The 24748-nt window shown below is 32.9% G+C and overlaps 2 protein-coding genes across 7 annotated transcripts in view; both read left to right on the top strand.

Annotated features, from left to right (window-relative positions):
- The window catches only part of LOC112462923 (very low-density lipoprotein receptor-like), a 28845-nt gene extending 15598 nt beyond the window's left edge, over positions 1 to 13247 (top strand). For 2 of the 5 annotated variants that reach the window (XM_025029017.1, XM_025029013.1), the window contains 11 exons: positions 466 to 588; positions 4581 to 4703; positions 7293 to 7528; positions 7691 to 7889; positions 8213 to 8524; positions 8644 to 8944; positions 9029 to 9320; positions 9518 to 9998; positions 10820 to 10903; positions 12151 to 12419; positions 12589 to 13247. In XM_025029017.1, coding sequence (XP_024884785.1) covers positions 466 to 588; positions 4581 to 4703; positions 7293 to 7528; positions 7691 to 7889; positions 8213 to 8524; positions 8644 to 8944; positions 9029 to 9320; positions 9518 to 9998; positions 10820 to 10903; positions 12151 to 12419; positions 12589 to 12633 — 2465 coding nt within the window. In that variant the 3' untranslated portion in view covers positions 12634 to 13247. Of the gene's footprint in view, positions 1 to 465; positions 589 to 3590; positions 3711 to 4580; positions 4704 to 7292; positions 7529 to 7690; positions 7890 to 8212; positions 8525 to 8643; positions 8945 to 9028; positions 9321 to 9517; positions 9999 to 10819; positions 10904 to 12150; positions 12420 to 12588 lie in introns of all 5 variants that reach the window. The other 3 variants (XM_025029014.1, XM_025029016.1, XM_025029015.1) reach the window with 3 other exon arrangements.
- A 3790-nt stretch (positions 13248 to 17037) lies between these two features.
- Positions 17038 to 22879, top strand: LOC112462911 (CDK5 and ABL1 enzyme substrate 2-like). 2 transcript variants are annotated; one of them, XM_025028979.1, is made up of 10 exons: positions 17038 to 17632; positions 19057 to 19434; positions 19920 to 20043; positions 20132 to 20259; positions 20787 to 20825; positions 21802 to 21887; positions 21975 to 22081; positions 22164 to 22270; positions 22348 to 22552; positions 22622 to 22879. In XM_025028979.1, exons 1-10 carry the CDS (start codon positions 17136 to 17138, stop codon positions 22760 to 22762), a joined length of 1812 nt encoding a protein of 603 aa, XP_024884747.1. In that variant the 5' UTR covers positions 17038 to 17135; the 3' UTR covers positions 22763 to 22879. The 2 variants fall into 2 exon arrangements, with proteins under 2 accessions (XP_024884747.1, XP_024884748.1); XM_025028980.1 differs by lacking the exon at positions 20787 to 20825.
- The last annotated feature ends 1869 nt before the right edge of the window (positions 22880 to 24748 follow it).

Here is a 24748-nt window from a genome sequence, read left to right as displayed (position 1 = left end):
GAAAAGAAAAAAGAAAAAAGAAATTTACACAACAGTGTTGCGTACTTGTCGGATGACATACGTCAGTGAGATTTCATCAGCAAACGCCAGTGATAGGCTCGGGCCGGACGTCGCGTCGTGCGGGAGCCTCGTTCGAAGATCGTTCGGCGCGCTATAATGATCGCGCGTATAAAAATTAATTGATCTTTGATTGAAACGCCGAGAGAGGTTTCCTCGTAACGCGTAGTGCGTCTCGGGCGGTCTCGCGCCGTGCAGTTCGCACGCACGCACGTTTGGACGACAGACCCAGGAGGGTTGCTCCAGTTTGCTCCTCTCTCGCGATCATGCAGCTCGGCGGCATGAGTCGGACGCGGCCCTCGGATCGCGTTTCCCGGTGCACGTGCATCCTGTTGCTGCTCGCGTGCTGCGCGACTGTCCCTTCGGCCGGTGCCGGTGCCGTCGCTCATTCCCACATGAACATTTCAGACACCCAGGAATGCAAGGACACGGAGTTCAAGTGCAGTAACGGCAGATGCATACCCAATATATGGCATTGCGACGGCGATCGAGATTGCCCGGACGGCACTGACGAGGACCCCGCTGTCTGCAGTAAGTTACAATTTCTTATATAATGCATGCAACGCGCGTATAAATATTCCGACGTTGGATCGCTATAATTTCTGTCGAGAGAGATACGGACCCGGAGGGAAAAATGCTGATTTTTGCTTCCTAAAGATCTAAAACGAGGCGGGAGAAAGATTGAAGATAACATTTAAACCCCGGTTTAGTCTTGCCCGCTTAATTTTTTTCAAAACTATTGACCATTTCTGTAAATGCAGATTAACTTTAACCCCGGTTTAACTTGCTTCTTATCTTTTCCTAGTTTAATTTTTTCCAAGAATTAGAAAAAGTTTAAAAGCAAGTTAAATCGAGATTAAAGTTAATCTACATTGATAGAAATGGACATTAATCACATTTGGTTGAAAAATATTAACAAGATATCGAGATATCACAAGATATAATACTAACATAGGTACAGAAGCTACGCATAAAATTTGATTCATGCACGAACGGAAGTTTTGACTTCAATATTAATTTCTTATTTATTCAAAGGATTAATATATAAGGAAAATTAAATAGAGAATTTTTGAAAGTTTATGGAAGTAATTATATATGAAAGCTCGAGGTTCTATATACATATTTGTTTTATGATTTTGAGAAATATTAAAATCTGTCGAAATATTAAAATGTTAAAATGACTCGCTTTTGTGATTGCACAGTAGCGATTGTTCCGAATGCGGAAAGTTTCATAAAAATTAAATTAAAAGTTAATTACCGGCATATTTAACAGCCAATTCAATCGCAGATTAAATATTTGCCGAGGTAAGGTAAACGCGAAATTAATATCCCTCCGCTACTGCCAATAAAATATATCTATTAGCATTTACCGCTTTGAGAGAGACGCCTTGTATACTTACATATATATATACGGAATGCGAAATTTGTAATTTATACGTCTCTATGTAGTGTAATCTATTAATTACCTCTTGTAAAACGCTTTATGAGTTTCACTTCATAAAAGCAGGGCGCTGCACTTCGTAAAAGCAGAAACGTTTAAGAGATCTTTGCATATTTCATAATAGAAAAATTATATACGCGCTATTCAATCGAATTTTTTTTTCTTTCATTAAGATATAACTTTTTGAATACTGGCAGAGCCTAAAAGTCGGCTAACTTTCTTGCGAACAAAGTTTATTGCATTGTCATGTAAAATAATTGAATGAATATTTAACCGAATATATAGTGCATCCCGGCTGTAAAAGGTCCCGGTATGTGAAAGTGCAACTTTGGAGACCGGTTTTTCATGCAGGTGAAGCGTACTGACATACAGGGTGTCCCTCGCTAACGAGGTTATTTCCTATTTTGAGGGTACTCGATTCTAGTACTCCAGATTCCAGTATTATCGTGCGATTGCTGTCTGATGAAATCCTGCGTGGATGTTAAGACGCATATTAATTTTTTTTTTTTATTAGAATTGTAAATCGCCTGATATACTACAATTGGCCGTCATATATTTGCATATCTCCACCCTCGGTGTTATTATACGTATATCACGAGGCGGAAGGGCAGTAGTGATATTAATCGATTAGTTTAATCGTATCCCATCGATCCTTGAAGGTCGCAACGGCGATCATAATTACATAGTGGAATGCACGTTTAATATTAATTAGTGCATACTGACGCAAAGCCCTTTTGACCGATATAATTACGTGTGCATTTAATCATTTCAATTATGATGTAAATTGCGCTGCAGATCATTAAAAATTCTCTTAAATTATAAACTAGGGAAACGCGATCGAGCTTTATCGTTGATGCACATTGCAATTTTAGTTTGAAAAAAAACGAAGGAGCTCTATAATCCTTCTGAGAAACTAACAATTATCGTTCCGTATCGTTCTCTCGGAACCGTATATGCGTCGAGCGATTTTTCATTATTATTTTCTACTATTTTACAAACGGACTACGTAATGAACTATTTTATCTCGCGTAAATTTCATGCTTTACATTTTAATTAACGGGCATTCCAAGTGAATAGCATAACTGCATTCTTTGGATAATTTTAAATGGAATTTATTGTTTGACAGAATTTTTATCTATAAAGTTACAAAAATTATATAATGTCGAGAATTGGAAGGATGCGATTAATGATGGATCTCTTTATTATTTTTTATTCAAAATTGGCCAAAGAATCTAGGAGGTGTCTTCAATAAGGAGAGCATCCTGTATATTATTACGTTCCACGATGTTCGCGCAGCATTATGTCATAAAATGAGAAATTACTTGAATGCTAGCACGTTCAGTTACATACGAAACGTGATCGCAGGCGTATAGGCTCTTTTATTCGAACTTGAAATTGAAAACAATGGCGCGCTAAAGATATCGAATGTCAAAGGTTAACGATTGTTTCGTTTGTCTGCATAATCGGGCATTATACATGATAGTATCGAAACATCTATACTTTGCTTTTGACGTTCAATACTTATAGCGCCGACATTTCGTCTCTCGCACGAAAGAAAGTATTGATTTATTGATGTATTGATTTATAGACAAACTAAAAAAGCTTGCTTTGGACACTTCTGTGTCTGAAGCATTAATTCTGTAAATCGCATTAAATTTCTGAATAGAATTACATTTAGAAGTCCGTTTATATTTTTAAATATATTTTTGTGCATATTTTGTATTTTAATATTATATTTTGTATATATTTTATATACGCGTGTATTATGATTTCCATCCATTAAAAATGTTTCTTTTTCTGTATCATATAACACATAACATTATAATTATGGAATTTTATTAAAATATGAATTAAATAAAAAACAAACATATTCATATTCTTCATGAAATTTAACAGTATTAAGACGCAAAACTTAAGTCTCCTAAGTTGCACAAGATCAGATGTATTTTTTAGACGACTTTTAGATGTCCGTCAAAAATTTTTATTCGAGAAATTATATTGCCGATGTCGGCAGCATCAACTAAAAGTATATGATTTCGCAAGATTATGTCCTAAAGAGATGGTTAATCGAAAATATTGAACTGAAAAAAAGGATCGACACCGTGCAGCGAAAGAGAGTTTGAATGCAGTCCGGGCGAGTGCATTCCAAAGACGTGGCTGTTCGATCATCAGACAGATTGCTCCAACGATCTGGACGAGAAGAACTGTCACAGTAAGTCGCGCGGATGAGCGTTTTAGCGTAGGTGTTACCGGAAAGCAGCCAAGGAGGGACGAGATCAGCCGGAAAGCTACGGAACAAATGGCAAAGCGCAAATCGCAGAATCTCAGATTGCATCCTCTCGTGCTCTCGATACGTTCTATCGCTTGACATGAGGAAGTTGGGTTCCGTTAATTGCATGTATCGAAACGGGAAATGATAAATAACTTGTTGATATAGAATAATTTTAGGAAATTGGTGAAGTGATAACAAAGCATATAACAATAATTCATCGGTGAAATCAATGACAAAATCAATGCAATTTTTATGACGAGTAATAGTTACATTTTTTTTACATTTATCTGAATAACTAATTAATCAAAATTTTCAATATTTTTATAGGACGTTGTTTTTATGCATGCCATTTAATTATCTAAAACTTTAAATGATAATTTTTAATGATCTAATCTAATGATAATAGAATGTAAACTTTCAAGAAATAAAATAATGAATTAACAAGTGAGCGCAGCTGCGAAATAATTAAACAGATCGGCTTTAAATCGGTAGAGCACTTTCTTACATTGGTTTTTTTTTTAGATCGAGGAAGTATCTGAACTTTATAAACGAACCCTAATTTTCTCGGGGTTAGCCAGGGAGTCGGGAGATTAGGTCTTCAATTTATGTGACAGATGGAATTTCATTGTTTCAAGCTTTTACACACACTTTAGAATTTATCTGTGCATTCGATACGAGGATGCAATCTATCTTTCGAAACCAAATCGCGACCGAACGTCGTTCGCCGTTGTCCATTTTGTCGGGACTCGCGCCCCGCGTCGTATATATTCTCGTGCGAATCCGGTACAATGCAATTGTCATGTCTTGTAGGGACCAAGACCTGTACGCCGGAACAATTCACATGCCATTCGGGAAATGGCGAGTGCGTGGCATTAACATGGATGTGCGACGACAACCCCGACTGTTCGGACGGTTCAGACGAGGCTGAGTGCAGTAAGCTTCTGCACGTGGGCTACTTTTTCCATACGCTTGCACACTTTGTTCTCTCTATTATTTTTCTATCTGTATTTTCTATCTTATCGTGTATTGCACGTTACGTCTCGAGGGTGAACAGCCGAGGTTACATATTATCTTTATTCTATTAGTTTTCGCACCCACGCATGCAGCTCTTTAAAATACATTGTGTATCTTTGTGACGTTGAACAATCTAGTTCGTGACTTTTTTTTTTAGAAAAGATATTTTAATCGTCCAAGATATTTTTGTACAGAGCTTTAATTGTGCACATCTATCTACTCTTCAAGATGCAAGCATATGTTATATGTTATATGTTTGAGACACTGTGGATAAGAGTTATAATTATATATATTAAATATATAACTATCTATATAATATTATTGACGAAAGACAGACGTAGACGAACATATATGTATATCCTATCCGAAGTAAATTGTTTTTGATCGAAAACAATTATAATATTGTTAGTTTGGCGATTGAGTATTTCCTTGGGACAAGCTAAAATGGATTTTGATTGGTGAAGGTTGCTTGTGTAAGGGTGCCTGTAATGATTCTATGACATGACTCTGTAAAGAAAAAAATGTACATATAATAGTAAAATGTAGTTGCTTTAAGGTGCGCTTTAAATGAACACATTTTACAAACCATTTGCACATCTTACGTCGCATCTTTATGTTTTACAAACGGATTTTGCACGAATTAAGAGTTATTTATACTTTTATTAGCCGCGATTATTATTACGTTTATTCGATGCGGTGTTCCTGAAATGCGCTGATTTTCGTCAACTTTTCTTTCCTTGCTACTTTGCCGGCCGATAGCGTTAAGATCCACAAGAATTGATAGTGGGTAGAAAGTCGCGCGAAAAATTTATTAGAAATTTCATATCGAGGAATCTCTTTTAATGCATTCTTAACGAATTCACGCATACGATAACCTCGTATCATTTTTCCTTTTATCTATAGTTATTATATAAATCGGCATAAAAGCGACTTTATCCAAATGAAAAAAGATCAAGTCGGAAATGGATTACCCACGATCCAATTGCTGTGCTACTATAATTAATTTGATCTTTTATTTTCTTCGTGTATCTTTGGCGTCACCTGTAAGTATTTTATTACACTTATTATCTCTTGTTTCCCTCAGTCGGAGAATTTCCGATCGTAATACTTAAGAGTGCAACTTAATACGTATAGCTTTTTTTTCGTTAGGTGTTAGATAATGTTGTGTCGCAGATACCGCTTGCTGGAGGAGGAGATAATTATTACCGCTTAAAAAGTTACGAGTGACTGCCGGGAATTTCAAATTTTTCCGGAACTTGTCTCTTCGAAAGCGCAAGCAGTCGCGATTACGGAATACATAACAGTGTAATAAAAGAAAAGAAGCTTTTTTTTACATAAAATTATTTAATTATCATGTTTCTTCCTAGAGCGGTATTTGCGCACGAGTCGTTACGTTAAAGCCGCACGTTTTTGTTGGTCTTATCGTGACGTCTTATCATGAAGTCTTCGTGCTCTTGTCTAAATTGTGTAATATGTCGATATGTGAAAGCCGTGACATTTATCTGTCAGTCAGTATTCTATTTTTCTACATTACAGATTGTGACTTGTGACGTGTAACTGTTCCCAATATGTCTACATAATATATTCAGGAATTTTTATATATTTCTAAAAAATAATACTATTTACATTTCAGCATAAGTGAAACATAATTTACATTTTATCATAAATGCATAAATATTATTATAAAATACACTGCACAGCATTACATATTAGAAGATAAATGAAATGTAGTTTCTTTCCTTTGTGCGCTTTTTTTTAGGCACAAAGATTATTGCAGTGGAGTAAGGTACATTTACACAGAATAGATTAAATGTAATGCTTACATTAATAAGCATTGTCAAATTAAAAAAATTATTAATTATATAATTAATAATTATATATCATAAAAGGAAATAAGAAGAAATCAATAAAGGATAATAACGCGCAAATAAAAACATCTTGAATGTATAATCTTCTTTTATAAAAAATTCATAGCTGCTGCGAAATTAGACGTACGTTATCGTGAAAGGTTATCGGATCAGCTGATATTACTACGCTTTGAGTTTAGTTTGCAGCGTAATACAGTTTATCGAGAAATAGAGAGAGAATCATGAAGCCATATCGGAGTTCTAGGTGCTCATATTGGGAGCAGTTATAATACAAGATCGCATCGCTTAACAATTATTGTCATAATTTTTGTTTTCTAATTACTATAGATATTATAGCACCTGCTGTTTATTTTTTTTTTGCTAAAAATTTTGGCTTTTTTAATTACTTATTGCAATATTTTCTTCACGGATTATACGTGATAGCACAATTATATATGTGACTTAGAAAAAAGTTCTGCTATTTTAAATATTTGCATTAATAGATTAATAATCTTAGTCGGGAATTATTTTAAAAAGCTTTACATCCCTGTACCGATCAGATGTCAACCCCTGTTGAAATGTCAAAGTCGCTACGCGAGAATTTCTATTGCAAGTAAATAAAACATTCCACTTCTCTCACATGAGAAATCTTTTGCCTCAGACGACACTTGCCGGTCGGACGAGTTTACCTGCGCGAACAAGCACTGTATCCAACAGCTGTGGGTCTGCGACAACGACAACGATTGCGGGGACAACAGCGATGAGAAAGGTTGCGGGCCGGTAACGTGTCATCCTGGCACTGATTTTGCGTGTTCCGAGAATTATTGCATAACGTCGCGATGGAGATGCGACGGCGACTACGATTGTCCCGATCGATCCGACGAAATAGGATGCAAGGTACCTCGTCTTCATACTGATCCCGTCGGAGTATCGGATGGTTGAAGTGATTTGCGAGATTGTTAAGAGTAAAGAAACTCGAGAGAGAAAAAATGCAATACGATTTATGTAAATATCGTATTGCACGTAAATCTGATGTTTCTTTGGAATTCACTCTCTTAGGATATCCACGGGAAGAAGACGAGCCACTGTGACAAGGAGTTCGATTGCGACGATGGTGTTACTTGCATCCATCAGACTTGGGTATGCGACGGCGAAAAGGACTGTCCTAATGGTGCGGACGAATCCCCACAGAGATGCCACAATGTGACTTGCAGACCCGATCAATTTCAATGCGAAGATCGACGTTCTTGCATCTCGGGTATGCAATATTTAAAGATACAACATTTCCATAGTAAACTGCTTGTAATTATTATTACGTTAAACATAAAATTACAATAAAATACGACAAATTGGTGAAAAATGTTTTCGTTTCACGGGATAATGGCATAATTCAAGTGTGAACAGACTGCAAAATTATATTCAGCCTTAATATTACCAAGATATTGAATTCCAAAAATTAATAAGTTAATCCAAGATGTATATGATTTTTTATATCATTATTTACATAAAGAATCTGTCGTTTTACATAGTCGCGCGAATCGCTCTATAATGCTTCGGATTTTCAACGATTCGTATGTTTAGGTCATCTATACTGCAACGGTAAAGCCGAATGTGCCGACGGAAGCGACGAGAAGAATTGCACGAGCAAAATCATAAGCTGCGATCCGCGAATTCAGTTCCAGTGCAGCGAGGGCTCGTGCATTCCTTTGGAAAACGTTTGCAACAAAAATCCAGATTGCATCGGGTGGGAGGATGAGAGCGCCGAGCTCTGCGGCGTGAACGAGTGTGCAAAAAACAACGGTGGATGCTCGCAGATTTGCGTCGATTTGCCTATTGGTTATCGATGCGATTGCCGTGCAGGCTATAGGCTCATCGACAACCGCACATGCGATGGTATGACCAGAGTTCTTGTTTTGCCAAATGTTAACATATTATTTTTTTAAGTTTCTGGTCTCTCACCGCAACCGTACATTAGATTAGTTCCGCATTGGAGAGATTATTTTATCTTTCAGATATTGATGAATGCTTGGAACCGGGCAGCTGTTCTCAGTTTTGCCAAAATGAAAAGGGTAGCTTCAAATGCAGCTGCGCCACCGGTTATCTTAAAGATCCGCGGAATTTAACACGTTGTAAAGCCGCGGAGGGTCACGCAAGTCTGTTATTTGCCCGTCGACATGATATCCGGAAAGTAGCTCTAGACCGTCAAGAGATGACCGCTATCGTTAATAATACTAAAATGGCAACGGCTTTGGACTTTGTTTTTCGCACTGGAATGATTTTCTGGAGCGACATTAGTGAAAAGAAAATTTACAAGTATGTCATAATTTTCTTATAGCTAGAAAGTCTCTATTATTAAGTTTCATATTGAGAGATATATTGACCGAATGATATGTTCAGAGCTCCAATAGATGAAGGAAATGAGCGCACAGTCGTTATCGAAAACGATTTCACCACATCAGATGGATTGGCAGTTGATTGGATTTACAGTCATATTTATTGGACAGACTCTGGGAAAGATACCATCGAATTGGCCAATTTCGAAGGAAATATGAGGAAGACTTTGATACGAGATCGCATTCAGGAACCTAGAGCAATAGCACTGAATCCATTGGAGGGTTGGATGTTTTGGACAGACTGGAGCGACGAGGCTCGTATTGAACGAGCCGGCATGGACGGCACTCATCGATCGGTAGGAAACGGAAATTATAATGTTAATTAAAAAGTAGTATTAATATTATCGAAGAATATGTTACTTGAACGTCACAAAACTTAAGGTGTCTCTAGAAATCAATTTCAAAGGAACAATTATGTATGAGTCATTAATAAAACATATTAAATGTGTTTTTCAAGCAATTTGCCTTGATTTCTAACAAGAGTCTATTACAGGTGATTGTCGGTAATGATGTCAAGTGGCCTAATGGCTTAACTTTAGACTTGATTGGCAAGAGAGTATATTGGGTAGACGCAAAACTAAACATCATAGGTTCCTGTAATTACGACGGTACGGGCAGACGAACGGTTTTGTACTCTCCCGATAGCCTTAGGCATCCCTTCAGTATAACGACTTTTGAGGATTACGTGTACTGGACCGATTGGGATAAGGAAACGATCTTTAAAGCTAACAAATTCACCGGCAAGGAAGTAGAACCCGTAACGTCGATCAGAACGCTTCAGCATCCGATGGTAGTCCATGTATATCATCCTTACAGACAGCCTGATGGAATGAATCAATGTCAGGCTGTCAATGGACATTGCAGCCATCTGTGTTTGCCCGCGCCTAAAATCAACTCTAGATCACCACTATTGTCGTGCGCCTGTCCTGACGGCTTACGGTTATTACCCGATGGATTGATGTGCGTGGAAAATGGTGAGTCAGTCATGGGGAAAGATATCGTGATTGATGAATGACCTTCCACCACTGAGCTACTATGCTATTTTCAACTGCTTCGTCATAGTAGCCCTTTGTCGTAGTAAACATGCCAATTATTTTCTAACTCTTTTCTATAATTCTGTAATCGTATTTTTAGCATAACGTAGTGTTTTCAAATTATATTAAAAGTAATTTCTTAATTATTGGTAATAGACGTCATACATTACGAATTACAAAATATTTCTCTAAATGAACAAATTAGTTAATTAATAGGCAGTCACGGAAAGTTATTCGTCAATTTATTATAAATATGTTATAGATCTGCAGTATAGTACATTATGAGAATGAAATCTAAATTCCAGATAGTATTGCATGTCGTTGGTGCATTATAATTTATTAATGCTTATTATGCAAGAAAGATGTTCAAAATGTCATTTTTTTCTTTAAATTCCTACAAATCTTTTGTAGTCGGCTAGTTAGTTATTACGCTTGTATGCAGATGTGCGCATATAATTATTAACATCGATATCTCATAAACAGTCGTTGCACAATAACAAATCATCTGTGGCATGATCACTGTTATATAAATTCATAAATAAAACAGTATGATGAAAACGTGCAAGTGCTTGGACATGAAAAAATTATTGCAAACAAAGCGTATATTTTTAGTGCATAAAGTTGATCATTTAGGACTTTAATAAAAAATTTTATAAATTTTTTTTATTAATGTCCTACAGTTGCTTGAAGACATTATGAGGTCATTATTTACATTGTTTCATTTATTTGCATTCGTGTTGCATGTATTTGGGATATTCCAGTTACTACGACCATAGCACCGTCCACGCAAGCACCCATGATGCCGTTCCAGAGGCTCAAGCCTCTGAATGTTACAACAACTGCCAGTAAGTTTGGTTGGATGATATTTTTTCAATACACGCGGATCTTTCTGGGTTATATTAAGCGTTTATCTAATTATATTATCACACATAATTAATTAATCATTTAAACATTTATTAATTCAGGGTGATATATTCTTGGGATACATTTTATACTGGGCTTCATAAAAATCACTAATTAAACTACTAATTATTAAAAAATATATTGATAACTCTATTATTTAAGAGTGAAATATTGAATGCTGAATTAAAAACAATTTTTTTTCCTTTTTAAGAAAATGGAAAGTGGAAATTTTGTTATATTAAGTTGTATACGTTAAATCTATATCAAAATTCTTTATTTTTAGTATGTAGTATCTGATACAAGATATTTCAGATATATGTATATTGTATATATTAGATGCTCTATCTCTCTCTATATATATATAGATTAAATCAATTTGTGACTAATTTAAAGTCAATTTTTCCTGAACAAATACATCAGAAAATTGATTTGCTAGTTAAACAAATTTCCGGTAACTAAATTTTATTCTCTCTTTATTTAATTTAAATAAATCCCTTTCTAAAAAAGGCGTATTAACTAAATATCGAACGTATCAAAATGTTGAAGCCTTTTTTCCATGGTGCTGATTGGCTTAATAAATTTGTTATTTGAGTTACAAATATATGTCAAATTGTAAAAAAATAGAAAATTTAAATTTTTTAATAATTTTTCTCTACGTTTTTATTAAAGAAAAATTGACTTTATGTTTATCAGAAGATCCATGAATAACAAGTTATTTGCTAAATCTAAGAATTTAACAATCTATATATTGAATTAATATTTATTGTTATTTGTTAACAAATTTGATTGATTAAAACTAATTATTTAATTATTTATTTAAAAGATACCCTTTACAATTTATTTTGTAATCTTTTAGGATATAAAATTGTAGATATGATTAGATATATTAAGTGTTACTTTGCATTATACGAATGTGCCCTATGCATGCATTTTTCTTAAAAATGTGCAATTTACTTGATAGCACAGTTAGTGTTTTCTAGATTTAGATTTTTAGTCTGTTCTTATAATTACAACCATTGTATATGACTACAGAAATGAATTTATTAAGTTCTTACTAATTATTTGTATTAACTCTGCTATAGTAATGAATGTGCTGGAATGAGAAAAGATTTTTGGAATCTCTTTACATCAAACATCAACCATACCAATTTATGTTTTGGAATTTTAATATCAAATATGATATTTATAGATCCACTATCCTCAGCAGATGCAGATGGAAAGAGAAATTTAGCAACTGAATCAACAGATCCTGGTTTAGTCGCCGGCATCGTAATAGGCGTAGTGACCTTAGGACTGTTATTACTCGCACTGGTTGCAGTACTGTGCTACAGGCATTATCTTCATCGTAATGTTACTAGCATGAACTTCGATAATCCCGTCTACAGAAAGACTACTGAAGATCAATTTAGTCTTGAGAAAAATAGATTCCCGCTTCCTGCAGCTACAGTTGGAGAGGAGGTAAAAATAATCATTAACTATAATTATTTTAAATTAATTTTTACTTAAAAGATTTTAACAGATAATTTTTATGGATTATGGGAAAAATTATAAATATATTTTTGACGGATAAAATAAAATTTCAGAATATTTTTTTATGTGAAAAGTTTTACCATATTATTTGTTTCAGGCTCAAGAACCATTGACAAGTCCTGGAACAAATGATTATGTTTAAGGCTCAGTCTGTCAATATAAAGGGTTTAAACAGGCTACTGAAGTACTATATCGACCAAGTGATAAAACCATGTAAAGAAAGATGAGGTATTTGCGTTGAAAGAGCCTGTCCAAACGCATCATGCCTGCGCTCGCTCGCAAGCCTGCCAACCAACTGTGATTATGTTAATTTCTTTTGTATCTATTTCTTTACAAACTTTAGCACTTTGTCACTCAAATATATGTATATTATGCGCGCAACATTTAGATTTGCTCTAGGACGTAAAGGGAGAAATATCTCAAGAAACTTGCCAAATAACCGATCTTATCTTCATGTAGCCAAATAGTTTGCTAAGGTCTTAAGATTCCTACTTAACAGTTTTCCTATTAAGTAACATAATTTGTAATATAATACTTTTTAGATCGATTTAGCATGGCCTGGCGCATGTGGCGTATGATTTTACATACGCTATGTATATTAAGAATATTAACTTGTTATTGTTTAATTATTTATTCAGAGATATGCAATGGACATTTTTTGGGTAGAATTTCTGCGTAAGATATTACTTTTTTTAGTAATAATATCTTGCACAAGTCATATGTAAATAATGCGAAAAATCTCAATCGTGTATTATTAAAATTATTTAAAATTATTTAAATTATTACGTGGGTTAAAATGCAATATGAAAGTTATAACAATTAAATGCATGCTGTGAAACAAATTATCATCCGACTAAAACGGAATAAGAGGCTATAACTATTATTTTCTTTCATCTTGAGTTATTGTAATTCTCTTTTGTTATATAAGAAATAAAAATCATTTTTTATAAAAGGCACATTCAGTATGTGTATATATATATCTATATATCTAATCATGTTTTTTTATTATTAAAGGAAAGTTCCCTATTATGAGATAAGTTTTTAATATGCGATAGTGGGGTTTCTGCTAAACTAATAGCTCATTTTTTACATTTTTTTTTTAATTTTCAGAAAAATTAATATTTAAATTAGATTTTACATTTCAGCACCTTAAAGCTTATTAAATTTCCTTCAAAATGACCTACTATATTTTTCAATTCTGCTCACTCCGATAATCACACAAAATAGATATGTGGTATCTCATAATAGGGGACTTTTCTCTATATGTATATTGTAGTCTTCTCTGTAATTTAGATTTAAGAGTATATTTATACATAATCCGCTCCATGTTAATTATTCAAAAACAAAGTTGAAAATCGCGAATGATAGAAAAAATATATGCTCAGAAGAAATTTCTCCTTTTATGTCTGCGTAATGCGTACAATGCCATGGACATATGTGACATATGCATAGACATATGTAAGGACTTTCCAGCAACTATCTGTATATTGATGGGTGGTCCATATCACGAAGAAATCGCTCCATTTACAAATATTATCGTTTATGTAGTAAAACGGAAAGAGCATTGTTGTAACGACTTGAGCTCAATGACAGTAAGTGTGACTGTGCGTTTGTTAAAAGGGAACTGTTGTCAAGTACTTCAATCTACTAAAGAAATCAGTGTATTTGTATAGAATTATTGCGTCGGGCTTAAGAGTTTTATTTACTTCGTAAATATCAATATGTATGTGTATATATGTATGTAAAAAGTGTAGCAAAAATTGAGTATGAAAGCGCTGCAACGGAAAGCTGGCGAAAAATTAAGCTATGGAAATTTACGTAGCTTTTATTATTCTGAAATTCCTATATACATATATACACATATATATAATATAATATTACTATAATAAAAATGATTAAATGTGAAAAAACATTTTATGAGATAAGATTATTAACAAATATAATATTAGATTGGTGAAAAGGACTATGTACAGTTGACAGATAGCGGATTGTTCTCACAAAAAAAAATTGTGCCAACAGTTTCATGCTTTTGCTGAAACAAATTGATTTACAAGTCAATAATTTATATACATTTTATCTGGTCTTGTTTCTGTGGGACCAAGGAATTTTGTACAGGAGATATAAATAATATTTCTAGCTTTCATCATAAAGATAATCTATATAACATTAAACAATTGTGCCAAATATGGAAAAAAAAGCTGAAATCGAAAATTATGCATTTTACATTTTTTTGTAAGAAAATTTACGTATATTTACAACTCGACAATTTAACTTCTATATTGATTAATGAATATCTTTCTACATGGTACCAAGCCAAATTCTATCGATTCCTCCTATCTACGACCAGCTGTCTGTTAACAGGAACATGGTGTAATTGTAAGTGCAAGAAGCAAAGTCCAAAATTAAGATATAGAGGCTTGGTGGTAATTTTAATCAAAAAATAGGAGTGTGTGTATGGTGAGAGTTGCAATTAACTGTGTAAATCGTCAAGATATAACGTCCTAGCCAATTTATCCGCCAAAATCGTGTCAAACATTATTTCTATGCGACGTATGTACATGTATTACATATATGTACAATGAGATTTTAAAATAGATCATCAAATTTTGTAGTTATATTCTTTCGGTCAGTTTAAAATCGAAAAATAATCGACGCGCAATTTACTAAGTTGAAAAAAGTATATAAAATCCACACCGAAATATCATTATTAAGCTACTACCAAGATCCAGCTCGACCGAAAATGGCATTTTTGTTAACTGTAAGATTCATATTGGTCCTATTTTACTTATTGAAGAAGAAAAGTAATTCCATATTTATTAAAACATGTGTACAACATTTGATAATTTATTTTAGAATCATTCTATGCATATACAAAGTGAATTAATGCTTGTATCTGAAATATTTTTGTTATTTTTCATGATATACGAAAACTTTTAAGGATAAATCGTGTGATATAAGAAAGAATGTACTCATACACAGATCTATAGTATAATTATAATTATAATAATTATAAGTGAAGATGTTAAGAGATATGAAAATAATCGACATTTCTTTACGCGAAACTGTATAAATTTTCATGCATAAATTAATTTTTTTCATTATTTGGCGTACAAAATGTCTCAACTGATATAAGAAAGAAAGATATAGATACATTTGAAACAAAGATTGTATTACAAGCAATTTAATCTGAGCAAAAATGGCACTTTTTATCGATTAATGAGATATGATCTTATTATACAATAATCGAATACTTCGAACTAAAATATGACATGCTGCATGCGTGTGTTTGATTTTTCATTTTCGTTTGATTTTACCACAATATTTTTATAAGCAGAATGATAAGAAAAGCCTACATAAAAAAGATTGGCTCCACGTTCAAAACATTAAAGTAATTTTCATATACTGTATATATCTTACATCTTGAGAATTCTCATATTTCTTGAAGACAACAAAATTGTTTTAGATGCAAACGTTTAGAAATGATGAATTACTTTGTGAGCATACGAGGTACACACTTGCGCGTAACGTAAATATACTTTAAAAGAAATATATATATATATATATATATATATATATATATATACACACACACACACACACACACACATATAATTTATTATAATGATTGTATAAATAAAGTATACAACTAAATTGCAGTAACGCCACGTTATTATCATACCTATGGAAGATTGTGAAATGTAAAATTTGTAAATACGCCTATTTGAAAATATAAATAGTGAATCATTTCTCTACTGAGTTGTGAATTTTCCCAAGTTTTTAAAAGAGAAATATAGTAACAAGCAGTGCTGAAACATTACTATATATAATAGTTTTAATTAATTAGATAAGAGAATCTCTAAAGATACCAATTCAAATAGTTTATGAATTTCAAGGGATCTCTGTCTCTTAACATTTTTTATTCAGATATATACATATAATCAACCGGTTGAAATTCTACTTACTTCTGCTTACGGCCAACATTGATTCTTACCTCTACAGTTACAGACGGCCGAAGCGAGCAACGCGATTAGTCAAAACCTTACTGTTACGTTCTACGGAAAAGTGTGTGTGCCCTGTTTAAAGACGCGCGCGCCGAGTACGATACGATTTTCCGATTGGTCCGTGCCAGTGGGGGGCCCCAGTGTCCACGAATACGAAATCGTAGCAGCTCGCTCATGGTGGAAGGTGGAAGGTGGAAGGTCTGGTGGAAGTGTCCCTCGCTCCTGAGTCCTGCCTGCTGTGTTGCGTAGTAGGTAAGGTCGTACGGTCGTGTTCGGAAGGTGAACGCGTGTTGAAAGGGCTCGTCCGAGGAAACGGCATGATGATCAGCGGTACCGGTTCACCCTTTTACGTGTGGCGCACGGCCGTGATCGTGACTGGTGAACGTAGAACTAAGTGTATCAGCAGTGACGATGCGTTGTGATCTTAGTTGTCGTTGTACGAATAAGTCGAGGCCGTCGTCGTCGTCGTCGTCGTCGCAGCAGCAGCCGCCGCCGCCGCCGCCGCTGTCACCGCCGTCGTCGTCGTCGTCGCCGTCGCCGTTGACGTCGCCGACGTCGTCGCCGTCGCCGTCATCGGTCGCGCGTTGTCGTCGTTACTCACCTCGGTATTTGGCACCGGCATCCCGACACCGTCCGTCGTGGAATGGCAGCGGCCCTAAAGAAAAATCACTCACGCAGAAGATTGGCCGCCCTCACATTCCTGTCCAACATCTCTCTCGACGGCAGTCACCGGGACACCAGGTTCGCCGTCCTGTCACGCAGCGGGCCGGTTCACGCGCGCAGGCACAGCGATGGCCAGTCGTCGTCGTCGGAGCAGCATCATCAGCAGCAGCAGCAGCAGGCGGTGCTGGAGGCCGTGTGCCGGAGCGCCGACTTCGAGGCCTCCGTGGAGCTGGATCCGCCCGTAGACGTCTGCCCCCAGGTGCCGGAGACGTCGCACGACTTGCCGCAGAGTGAGACGACGATTGAGCAGAACAACTCGCCGCAGCCGGCGCAGAAGAGCGCAACCGATCACAACTCCTTCAGTTCCGATTCGGACGGACTGCTCACCCCCGCCAAGGCAGCGGTTACCATGTTCTTGGAGCAGGAGAGAAGTCACTTGCAGTTTTCTTGCGGCATGCACAGTTCGTTCAGAGAACGGTAAATGACCTTCGCTCCGCTCCCTCCGCCCTCGTCAACCCTGGTCGTTTATGTTTCATTTGCCATGCCATGTTTCATTAGCGTCAATAGCATCAGTCCGGGTCTGTTTTCTATTGCTGAACCGGCTGCGCTAGTTCAGAGTTTATCTTTTGCCTTCCAGTGTGGAGTAAGAAAGATAAACTCTGAACTAGCGCTGCTAGCTGGTTAGAAAACAGACCCAGACCCTATGTCAAAATATTCGAGCGACGTGATCTGTTAGTATGACGTAACACAGGTAACGTTTTGCTCCGAATTATTAACAGCTGAACGCAAAGTCGACAAAGTTTAACACGTAAACTACATTGAGTGTTCTGTTATCTATATGAATTGAGATTTTTCTCTTATCTTGAGTAACATGTGAAAACTAATTTTCTTTAGAATTTCTTTTCCTCCAAACGAGATATCGCTTATCACGAGTAAATTAATAATATATTTTTTATCTTATCTTTTAAGTCTTTGTTTCCGAAATAGGTCGCGATAATTCATGATAATAGAGCTGATTGAACGTTAAAAGTAAACAGTTACATGTATGTATATATTATTTAAAAAATTTGTAATATGAACATTTTTAGTGTAGAGAGATGATTTTGAATTAAGAATGTATATTCTGTAATAAAATAATTTATTAACTGGCAGCAAGGGAGGAACAGGCGGCCACAGGCTATATCTTTCGAAATGTTTCAAATATGTTCTAAATTATGCGTATCAAATTCTTTAAACATCCTTTTGATAAGAGAAATCCCAGAGTAATTAAACACGTATGAAAATCTCTGCGCTATAATGTTCCATCTCAGACTGTCTTGGTACAGATAGGATTGAATGACACTTAATGGATTCAGATAACATTATCAAAAGCGTCTACAGTATCACAAACAAAAACATCGTGAAACTTGATTGCATTCCGTCCACACATTGCGCGCATATCTGGTGTATAATTCGTACATACTATGTATAATTATGATTTTTTTTTATTCAGCTGAGGTTTCTTAACGGATTTTGAAATTGTTTTGACATTTTTTATAAACAAATGTGTAGATGAACAGATTTTACATAATAAGAAATTAAATTGCAGTGTTTTTTAATTAAATTTTACGAAGACAAATAAGATCTTATCTTTTATTTTATTTTAAATTAAGCCTTGTCTTGCAGAATGTCACTTTACGAATTAGTTATTTTTAGAACTAATTATTGTATTTAAGATCAGAGAAATTAAGATAATATTACTAAATTAATTTTTGCTAGTAGCAAACTGACTTCAGTTTCTTCAGAAAAAAAAAGAAAGAATAGTGTTACATAAATTTATCTATTCTTTGAATAATAACACGCATTCTACACATATACTTATGTAATACAATGTTTTATTTAATGGAAAATTATATTCTCAGAACGGGGACTACCGGAAGCGAATATTCTTTACCAGAGAGACGTGTGGGCTCTCTACAATATAAGAAGCGCATAAGTCATCAAACATCTACGCTTTCGGAAGATATTAAGCATCAATACAATAGTAGCAACGAAAGCATTGGCTCCATACACTCGAAAGCACAATCGTTAAAACCAAAGACAAAGGCAGTGAACAGTGTGCAAACTGTTTCTACAAATAGTAGCATAATACCGGAGATTACGAAGGAATTGCGTTTGATGCAACGACCTGTGAACGGCTGTAAATTTGGGGATGATAGAATGGTTTTGGTATCGAACCAACATGTGCCATTTGTAATATTTTCTGCTATTCCATACAATAAAGGACAACGTTCCAGTTGGTAAGGCTCACATGGATATCTATGAAAATATTTAACTTGTATATATTAAAAATTATTCTCTAATATATATGTATTTTTTTTTTTTAATTTTTATCTTCTGCTATTATCTATCTTTTTTAGTTGTAGATGTTTAGTTTATACTAAACTAAACTAAATTTTAAGTTAAAATTTTAATTATGAGAAGATTTGGAAAAAAAGTTACAACTTGCTTTAAAATTTTCGACATTAAATATGTTTAAATTCACATATCTTATGAAATATTAATAATGTTAAAGGAAAATATAATAAAATCCAAAAATATTAAAATATTTTTAAATTTATTGTTATCACTTTTATTTTTTAACTCAGCTTATTATTGTTTTGTTGCCTGTAGATTGTTTATACTTTGATTACAGTTTCTATGAATATATTTGATACTACTTTTGGATAGTGTCTGATATAATAGTTTTAATAAAATTACATTATGATATTATGATGATTCACAGGTCAGAATTACGTAAAGATACATGTCGAAGGAAAAATGTGTCATCTCAAAGACCATTATCAGCAATTAATGACAGTATTGATCCATTTAGGTTGCTGGGAATAGAGCATGCTAAGGATGGCCAAGTATTAGAGATAATTATTTTATCCCTCTGATTCTAACATCAGAAAATTAATCTAATGCTCAATTATTTATTATTGATTAATTTTGTAGGAAATATCTTACGGGCAACTACTTGTACCATCTCGGCAATTCCTAAAGGATAAAAAATTGAATCTAATTGAGAACGAACCTATGGAACTTACGCATTTTATACCTAATAAACATCATGTGGTACAAAGGTATAGCAATAAATATGTTTATTAGTAGAATAACTTATTTCTCCTTTATATGTTTAATTTGATATCACAGTTAATATAACTGAGTGTACTGTGTATATACACGCATATGCACACACATACACGCACACAAACGATATATGTTTATTCTTTTTTTTTATATATTGTTTTCATTCGTGTATCCTATACATCAAGCTTTTAGCTAAGGTTTAGAGTTAAAAGAAAATCATGAAACAAATCGACCTTTTAACTTTCTTCAATATATGAGATGCTTAGCTGTTACTCCCTTAAAATTGAAGAGTATAATTATATTCCTCCAAATATTTATAAATAGAAGCAAACACTCTGGAATTTTACTATTTATTAAAGAAATTCTCATCTTAGCAGTCATTTAGTAGTTTGTAGTTTCATAATTCGTAGCTGCAGTACTGTCTAGACATCTTTTAATCTCTTTCAGTATCATAGGTAATGCATAGATTCATATATCATATATTTGTTTTTGTAACAAAACATCAACCATCTTTTTGCAGGACAAAAACAATTACTTGGAATGTGGATCACAAAAAATGGTAAAAATTATTGTACAATATATGTGTAATGAAATAGAGAAATGTTAGATAGATTTAAATGTACGGCGTACAGATACAAAAGTCTACAACAAGTATATTTCTTAAAATTTTATTATAATTCTGGAAAAGATGTGTTGTAAAAATCAATCATTAGATTATTCATAATCATTTTATAATCTGTACATGGTAATGATGATGATTACATTTTATAAGTAAGAGATATAATAAATATTTATTTTACTAATACATATAAAAATTTACAGATATTATAATTCTACTTAATAGAATATAAAATTTTTTTATATTCTAAAGTTTATTATACTAAAGTTTATAGTAAATAAGTTATATTTAAAAAATATTTTATTCACATTGTGATCATGATTAATACATATGTATATATGTCGATCATATACAAAAATTACATACATACATCTTTTTATATTATTCACTAAAATGTCTAATAAATGTGCACACATCGCAGAATAGTTTCACATTACATTTTTGTTATATATATGAAGAAAAAATACTTGTGCTACTTATAAGCATTTTAAAATTATGTAAATGTAGCATGTGTTTATATGTATTCATTGTATATTTGTTACATCTGTAAATAGCATTCCAGAAGTCTCTTATACATTTTCTAAAATAATAATTTTTTTTCATGAATTTAAAATTAATTTTTCTTAGTGAAAATTGATTAGCAGACTGATTATTATAATAATTTTTAAATTTTATACATTTATAATTTAGTATCAAAATAAAATTTTAACGTAAATATTTTTATTACAATATTCTCTTACTTGTGATTAAAAATTAATAATCTCTCAATTTTAGATTATTCTTAATACTTTTCTTTAAATTCTAATATTCGTTAATGAGAGAAATATAACAATTCTGGAGCACATTGCATATTGCATGTCAAAAAATAAAATAATTTATATAATACATTTATAATATATATATTTTTTAATTGTAGGTGTCTTTCCTATGATACAGCTACAAATCGTGCTCATTATATAACTTCCGAGTCTCCACCATTGTCTTTTAGTGGCGATTCCAAAGGTGAGTACAAAAAACATAATTTAAATATCTTATCAAATTGTACAAGATTAATATTACGTATAATTATTTTACTGCGTGTTATTACAGTCTATGAATGGGATGAACAATCTGCCCAATATAATCCAAACTTATTGGATGATCCAGAACTTATTGCTGGAAAACATAGAACGTTACTAACCTTTACATCATATATGGTATATATCTTAATTCTTATTGTTTTAATTAATGATTGATGAAAAATTTTGATTAATGCAATTCAATATTTTATGTATATAGGCATCTGTTATTGATTATGTAAGACCTTCCGATTTGAAGAAAGAATTAAATGATAAATTTAAAGTGAAATTTCCACATATTCAACTCACTCTCAGTAAGCTTCGCAGGTATGTCCAGTTTATATATAATTTATATTCTCTTAATTGTGCTATTACATATATATTTTTACAAGTTCTTCTTTCAGCTTAAAACGAGAAATGAGAAAAATAGCTAAATTAGAATATGGTATTGATTTACTCACTGTTGCAATGGCCTACGTATATTTTGAGAAACTTATTCTTCGAAATATCGTGACGAAGCAGACACGGAAGTTATGTGCTGGTGCTTGCTTACTTCTCGCAGCAAAATTCAACGACGTGAAAGGCGATATTCTTAAATCCCTCATCGAGGTATCTTTATCGTGTATTATGTAATAATAAAGTTTTTACACCAATAATTACCATTACTATTATTTACAGAGAATTGAGGGTGTATTCCGATTAAATCGCAAGGACTTAATTACGTCTGAGTTTGCCGTGTTGGTAGCTTTAGAATTTGGTTTGCATTTGCCAACATGGGAAATATTTCCTCATTATCAGCGATTGATTTATGAATCTTGACATCCTTTCGTATCATTCTTTTCACGCAATTTCAAAACTTCCTTATGAGAAAATCTCGGAGCGGTAAAGCATATCTGTAATAAATAATCATAATGTCTGAAAGCTGTATAAATAATCTTCGAAGCAGTACATTTATGTATGACATACTTTTTTTTTTCGTCACTTTGAATTAATTCAGTTATACATATATGATTTAATGGAACGGACTATATAAGAAATAATTATGATTGAAAGAATAAAATGGGAATATAGGTTTTTTTTCTATTATAATTTGTTTTGCAAGTTACCAATGTAGTAGTTGCTGCACGCTGTGAATATTTTATTATTTGAATAATCTTATCTATCTGTTCGAATATCGGTAAATGAATGATGTTAAAACTAAATTACGTTTAATATATATACTATCACATTATTAAAATATTTGTTTTATAAGATGTAGATATTAAAGTTATGGAAGTGAGAAATTTGTGAAATATAATTCGAATTGTCTTATGAGAGATATACCAGCGGTTTTGTGATATGCAATTCTTTCTAGATAAATGCATACGATAGTTTTAAAATAAGCTTGTTTTACTGATTACACTTTTTTATATATTTCACTGTTTCTGTGTTAAAATATATAGCTCTAATCAGTTTAATAATAAATAATTTAATAATAAAAATAATATATAGCAAGAGATTACAACGAGCTAAATGACCCTCTTGTTTAAAGTAAAAAGAACATCAGATTAAAGTGTTTGGATTGAAGAAAAATATCAAACAGTATTTTCTTTTTTTCTAAAACACAATTTTTATCTAAAAATTATTTTTTAACTGCAAGAGTTATTTAGTTGACCTTTAAGTATGTCATTCTTTCACTTTTTCCGATGGTATACATTTCACAAAACTGCTGTTCTTATTTTAATTGTATAGATTTTCTTTTTTTTTTGTAAAAAAATACTTTCTGAAAATATCTTAATATAAAATTGCTGCAATGTGCGTACGAAATAATCAATAGAAACTTGGTATTTCTTGGTATTTACAAATATAATAAAACAGAAAATATGTCAACGTGACGCTACAAATGCTTCGAAGCATTCCTTTTCTCTTTTTTTTTCAATGAAGAAAGAAGGAGAAGATGAACGCTCCAAAGCATTTGTAGCGTTACGTTGACCGTAGCCAATATGAAAATACTTAAGAGAGCATTTCCTACAACTCAACACGATTAAAGCTTAAAATAGATGTACTTATATGGCAGCAAACAATCAGATAAAAAATAATATTTCGCAATAGTTATCTGTATTCTTTGAACTAATAATGTCATATTAATGCTACAGTAGAAATATCCATTTATATAACAACGATTATATTTATAATACAAAGTTAAATTATATGGCATGCATGGAAAAAAGGTCTTCATAAATATTTACTCAAAGTTATTATAAATATCATGTGAATTTGATACATTAAATTTCTTCAATTTTTTAGTTTTTTATGATTTACTTTAATACCAAAAACACATATGTTTTATGCATCAGTAAGAGTGTTCTGATAAAAGTTATATTTCAAGTTTATAATTCACACTAATAATATATTTTTACAATATCCATAGTGATCAAGATTATATTATAAGTGTTATTAGAATATGACTATGTCTTGTTTTGAAATCCTGTTTGTTTTGTAATATAGAAATAAGTTGTTTTTAATTATATATGTATATATAAAATTAGGTATATATTTTATCACAAAGTAACACGTAACCAACATTTTATTTTTCATTAATGTCGATTTTCGTGTTTTCTTCATTTTAATTATTGATATATTCTGATCGTTGTAAATAACACAGCAATTGAATGTAATAAAAATAACCTCTTGTAGCATTATAAAAAAATAAGCGATATTCTATATTATATACATATATTTTATCACTTAATTTTATTTAAGCTCAGCCATATTCTTTTTAGATAATGCTAATATATTGCGGATATTTTTCAAATTAAACATGTA

This window comes from Temnothorax curvispinosus, unplaced genomic scaffold (genome assembly GCF_003070985.1).
Source record: "Temnothorax curvispinosus isolate PA1 unplaced genomic scaffold, ASM307098v1 QBEX01012938.1, whole genome shotgun sequence".
Classification (NCBI taxonomy): Eukaryota; Metazoa; Arthropoda; class Insecta; order Hymenoptera; family Formicidae; genus Temnothorax; species Temnothorax curvispinosus.
This window is presented reverse-complemented; position numbering and strand designations above follow the sequence as displayed.

What these genes read in the sequence shown, in the direction of transcription:
- LOC112462911 (XM_025028979.1), top strand. Translation starts at nt 17,136, where the DNA reads ATGGCAGCGGCCCTAAAGAAAAATCACTCACGCAGAAGATTGGCCGCC. An exon ending in CACAGTTCGTTCAGAGAACG is followed by an intron (nt 17,633 to 19,056) that starts GTAAATGACCTT and finishes TTATATTCTCAG; the next exon opens with AACGGGGACTACCGGAAGCG. An exon ending in AATGTGGATCACAAAAAATG is followed by an intron (nt 20,826 to 21,801) that starts GTAAAAATTATT and finishes TTTTAATTGTAG; the next exon opens with GTGTCTTTCCTATGATACAG.